Source organism: Phacochoerus africanus, unplaced genomic scaffold (genome assembly GCF_016906955.1).
Source record: "Phacochoerus africanus isolate WHEZ1 unplaced genomic scaffold, ROS_Pafr_v1 Scaffold_18, whole genome shotgun sequence".
NCBI lineage: Eukaryota > Metazoa > Chordata > Mammalia > Artiodactyla > Suidae > Phacochoerus > Phacochoerus africanus.
In genome coordinates, this window is record NW_025927375.1 from 446030 (window position 1) to 452029 (window position 6000).

A 6000-nucleotide genomic window follows, 5' to 3' on the forward strand; every position below is an offset into this window, starting at 1 on the left:
GAAAATAAATTCTGGAACAGGATGCACTCTTCCCAATGAGAAAAATCAGGATTCTCCTAGGGATTTTTGCTGTATTGAGGCACAGAAGGGCTGTGGCTGTCAACGGTGCGATCTTGGTGGTGGAAGAAAAATTACGTTGGCTTTTTCAAACTGCCTCTCCTGAAACAACATGGTGAGGTCTGCAGAAATACCAAATCAGAGCCAATTTCTACCCATATGCCAGTTCTTCTCAACAGGGAAACATGGCTGAGACAGTTGTGGTGTAATGAGTTTAGGACAATGTTGAGAAGCAGAGAGCTATCTCCAGTGTCTTGTGGTGCTTAGAGACCAATGTCCTGATAAAGACGAGGCAGCATGGTAGGCAGACTCTAATGTGCTCCCAATAACCTCCCACTCCTCTATTCATGCTACGGTGGAAACTCATGTCTTGAGTGTGTCATGGGACTAGAGATTTGTTTTCAAACCTTTCAATAGGGCAATACTAATGGGATATCACTTTTGAGATTAGGGTGCAAAAAGACTACCTTTCCTCTTTCTGACCCTTGTTACTCCATCTTCTTGGCTGCTTCATTTGATGGAAACCAACTGGCAAGTGTGAGCTTCCCCATGAGAGACCCATGTGGCAAAGAATGGAGGAAAACCTCTGGTCCACAGCCCACAGGGAACTCCATCTTTTCAAGGACTACATGAGCAGGCTTGAAAACAATTCTTCTCCCAGTGAAACTTTGAGAGGACTGCAGCTCTAGCTGACACCTTGATTGGCATCTGTTAGATACTCTGGTTTCTTTAAGAGAAGTAGCAACTTATAAATAAGTGTATATAGTCCATACTTTTCTAATATACCAACATCCATCAATTAAAGAGAAAAATTACAACTTGAGCCATCATTGAAATAAGCAGAAATCCCTAAAAAGGGGACTAGAACGTTCCTCTTAGAGACATAAACCCTAACTGAGAAAAGAGAAGTAACTTCAGAGCTCGTTATATAATTATCCTTAATTTATTGGATTGACACAATGGATTTGGAGATGTCAAAGTCAAAAAGTCATACATCGAATTTTAAAAAGGAGGCTGCAGGTTGAGTTAATATGATTGAAGTTGGAATGCAATTCAATCTGTACATTGAAAGAGTACAGGTGAGCATTCTCTTGAGGAGAGGAAGGCCCCAGAATGCTCAAAATACATTTTGTTTTCTTCTTTTGTTAATATTAGGAGGTCCTCGGAGATTGGGATAACATGGACCAACTTTGTTAATGAGGAGCTCTGTGCATTGAGTTTTTAAGGCAATGTAGCAGTAAGTAATAACTAGCCAGTGTCTCCAGCCTTTCAGGGTACCATTCTCAGGCAGGTTTTATATGTATCTGCATATGGGGATTCATGCCTATGTATGTCTTTCTCAGAGTCATTATCTGCATAAGGGGATTCATGCCTATGTATGTCTTTCTCAGTTCTGAGGACAGAGCCTTTGCCCTCATTATTCATCAGGCAGAAAAGGGCAGTGGATCCAAACTCCTAGGTCATGATGCAGCAAAGATACAACATGGACCAGTGAGTACCCAGGGAGGTGGTGGACGGGGGAGGGATTATTGGGAATTGTTTCTTCATCAAGACAAAAAGAGTGGATGGGGTAGTTGGGGGGGTGAACACTGGTATGCTAGTTTCAGCTCAGTAGCTGATGAAATCTATGTTCTGTTTTTCTGCTGGGGATTTCAGAACTCACATTCAGAATTCTTCTCTCCTGCATCACCCATTAAGCATCCATAAGCATCATCCACAAGAGAGAAGGCAGTGGATCTATTTGAAGCATGCTCTAAGCACTCCAAGATCATCTTGGAGGAGTTCCCACTGTGGCATGGTGGGTTAAGAATCCAGCTTCAGTGGCTGAGGTCACTGTGGAGGCACAGATTCGATCCCTGGGCTGGCTCACTGGGTTAAATGCAGCTGTGGCTCAGATTCAGTCCCTGGCCCAGGAATTCCCATATACCACCAGGTGGCCATAAAAAACTATGATGTTACATGTCATCATTATGATCATGTTGGTGATGAAGAGGGTAACCATAATATCACAAACTTCATCAAGGTTATCCTGTGACAGGCTCTTAGCTATGTGCTATGTAGCCTTCAAATTTCCATCTGCACAATTACCAACAAGATAGAGGTACACACATTATTGTTTTTTTTTTTTTACACTTGAGCAGAGTATTCTTATTTAAATTGGTCTTGGGGTAAAAAGGAGCGAACCCAGGTTTGGATCTGAGCAGCCGGACTATTCACAGGGTACAGGACAGTGTCTTTTTGTACCGTTTAGTTTCACATGGACCCTTGAAATGTGGCTAGTCCAAACTGAGATATATTCTGCAGGCTTTATATATGTGCATAAATCGGGTTTGACATAACTCTTTCACTGTACTACATAGGTGTCATGGATGTTTCTCCCTATAAGCACAAGGATCTAGTTCTTTGTTGTAACAAAGGCATGGACAATGGTAGCAGCAGTGGTGTTTAAAGATTTTGGGCTTTTTATGATGCAGATGACAGAAAATACACAATATCGGTTTTTTCTTCTCTTCTTTTCTCTCCCACCTCCTCTCTCTTTCCCCTTCTCCCTCTATCACAGTTCTCTTCCTTCCACCCTTATGAGCAACCGCATAAGGTACCTATATCTTCCACAGGGTATCCTCTTTCCCCTGAGCACCCATGCACCACTGCATGCTTGAAACACATAGCCAGTCAGTCCCCTGACCCTAGTGTCAGCCACAGCTTTATTTGAAGACATACAGATTGGTCTGGACTGAGACACAATATCCAGGGCCACATTAAGGGGAGACACAATCCCAAACTCTTGTCTCAAATAGCCAAATAATTACTGAAAATCCTATGCTAGATTAGCTACACCTCTAAGGGGATTGGAAGGGCTCAATGTATGCAGCTCAGTGCAGCACAGTCTGAAGGACAAGCTTGCCAGGAGGCAGTTGCCAAAGTGTGTGTTTGCCATCAGGCAACAAAGCCAGTGAGCAAGCTGCAGCATGAGCAGAAAGACCTCTGATGGTGGTGGTTGTTGTCCCAGTGCCTCACTTGTTGCAGTGGACACTCTGCAGAAATAGCACAGACTCCCATGCCAGATTTGGCCTGGATGGTGTGATGGAAAATGCCACACATACAAGAGGATGTAATAGGTTTTACTCCTCAGCTGAAGATCTTCCTGTCTGGGGAGTGCAGGGAAGGTCCTATAAGTGAGTTTGAAATGGGGGAAGAGTTCAAAGAAAGTGGCTGGTTTGGGGGTTAAAAAAATTTTTTTAATTGTGGCAAGAGTGTAGTTTCCGAGTGAGAGTTCCTGCCTGTGTGCTCAAGGTGGCTTGGTTTGAATTTTCTAGCATCACCAAAGGAAGGGGAACCAGGAGCTTATTATAAACTTGCCCACAATTTGAGCCAGAGGGGAAGAGAGAAAAGTATAGCTTAATCCTACTGTATAGATTGTCTAGGGAACTATATCCAATCTCTTGGGATAGAACAGATGGAAGATAATATGAGAAAAAGAATGTATAAATATGTATGACTGGGTCATTTTGATGTACTGCAGAAATTGATGCAACATTATAAATCAATCATACTTTAATTTTAAAAAATTAAAAATGGCAACTGCCCCCAAACACCAAAACAGCAACAGCGGCAACAATAGTAACAAAGACACACAAAGAAGTATGGCTTAAAATCTGCCAGCAACCAAACATTACACACACAAAGTAGACCCACATGCTTTATTGCATAGTTCTTAGGGTTTTATAAATGGTACAGATGAAGGACATTACTTGTACCTCATTTGGATAAAATACAGTATATATGACTGTCTATTAGTGTCCTTCAATTAGGATTTTTTTTTCTTTAGAGGAAAGGATATTTCTTATTCCTCTGGGTTCCTTGAAAGAATCAGAACTGGTATTTTAGTGTGCTTATGGTGTTGTTTTATGTTTTAAAGTTTTATTGAAGTATAGTTGATCTACGTAGTTGTAATAATTTCTGCTGTACAACAAAGTGATTTAGTTATACATGTACACACATCTGTTCCCTTTCAAATTCTTTTCCCACATTGGTTATCACAGAATATTTGGCAGAATTCTCTGTGCTATAAAGCAAGTCCCTGTTGGCCATTCATTACTTATGGAGGGTTTTTTGAGGCTCTAAATATCCTTACTCCTCTAAGTTCTTTAGCTTATTTTTTTCGATATGATACATATACAAACAGATGTATGGAGAAAAAAAACTTGGAAAAAAAGAAGTTCTTAGAAGTGTGTGTTTGTTATGACAAAGAAATATTGCTAAAGGGCTGTGGTCCTCAATTGAATATTTTATATATGAACTGCTTGGCTCTGAAACAGAGACACACTGATGGGTACATGTATATTGTTTCCTTTTATATCAACTCTCATTTATTTCTCAGAAAGTGCCTCTGCTCCACGAAACCACAGAATTTCACCGGTGTCTTGGAATTCCTCCTCCTAGGGCTCTCAGAGGATCCAGAACTGCAGCCTCTAACTTTCCTCCTGTTCCTGTCCATGTACCTGGTCACCGTGCTGGGGAATCTACTGATCATCCTGACCATCAGCTCCGACTCCCACCTCCACACCCCCATGTACTTCTTCCTCTCCATTCTGTCCATGGCTGACATCAGCTTTACCTCTACCACGGTCCCAAAGATGGTTTTGGACATTCAGACTCACAGCAGAGTAATCTCCTATGTGGGCTGCCTGATTCAGTTGTCTTTTTTTAATCTTTTCCGGTGTTTGGACAGTGCACTTCTGAGTATCATGGCCTACGATCGCTTTGTAGCTATCTGTTATCCCCTGCACTACCAGGTCATCATGAACCCCTGCCTCTGTAGCCTGCTGGTCCTGGGGTCTTTTCTGTTCAGCCTTTTGGACTCCCAGCTGCACTGTGTGATGATGTCACATCTTACCTTTTGTACCAAAGTGGAAATTCCTCATTTCTTCTGTGACCCTCCTCAACTCCTCAAGCTTGCCTGTGATGATACCTCCACCCATAAAGTAATGATGTACTTCATTGGTGCCATCTTTGGTGGAATTCCCCTTTCAGGCATCCTTTTCTCTTATTCACAAATACTTCCCTCCATTCTGAGAGGCCCCTTATCAGGTGGGAGGTACAAAGCCTTCTCCACCTGTGGCTCTCACCTGGCTGTTGTTTGTTTATTTTATGGAACAGGTATTGGGGTGTACTTCAGCTCAGCTGTCTCACATTCTCCCAGAAATGATGCAGTGGCCTCAGTGGTGTACACAGTGGTGACCCCCATGCTGAACCCCTTCATCTACAGCCTGAGGAACAGGGAAATCAAGAGGGTCTTACAGAAGCTCTTCAACAGAAGAACCTAATTTCAATACTTGGCCATTTTTTTTTCATCTGCTGTTTAAAAATAATTTCACACAAAACATCTGCAATTGGCAGATATGTTTGTTGGGTTGCATAAGTTTTGTAGCTCACATTATTTATTTATCATATTTATAATAACTAAACATTTCCTATATGGGCATATGTTTGATGGGATTAAGAGACCATTCTTGATCTTTTTTAAAGTTTAATTTTATTAAAGTAAAGTTGATTTACCATGATGTATTTGTTTTAAGTGGGTAAGAATAATACATACACGCTACTGTATAAAACAATGATTAATGAGAACCTACTGTATAGCACAGGAAAATCTACTCAATAGTTTGGAATAACCTATATCAGAAAAATGAATGGGTATTTTTACCTATTCTGGCTCTTATGTATGTTAAAATCGCTGCATGAGCGAATTCCATTACATCTATGGAATCTTCTGCATTTGCCACCTATGACCCAGCATTCTGTAGAAATTCACAATTCTTTTAAAATGTATATAGAATTTTCTCTTTTTTTCCCTTTTTACAGCCATACCTGCCTCATATGGAAGTTCTCAAGGTGAGAGTGAATCAGAGCTACTTCAGCCTATGCCACAGCCAAAGAACA

General features: G+C 41.2%; 1 protein-coding gene across 1 annotated transcript; it reads left to right on the forward strand.

Moving 5' to 3' along the window:
- The first annotated feature begins 4463 nt into the window (after window positions 1–4463).
- LOC125119204 (olfactory receptor 18-like) lies at window positions 4464–5384 on the forward strand. Its single transcript, XM_047766068.1, has one exon. The coding sequence runs from the start codon at window positions 4554–4556 to the stop codon at window positions 5382–5384; it is 831 nt and encodes a 276-aa protein (XP_047622024.1). The 5' UTR covers window positions 4464–4553.
- The last annotated feature ends 616 nt before the right edge of the window (window positions 5385–6000 follow it).

Excerpts from the sequence above, each read along its gene's own strand:
- LOC125119204 (XM_047766068.1), top strand. The coding sequence starts at position 4,554 with ATGTACCTGGTCACCGTGCTGGGGAATCTACTGATCATCCTGACCATC.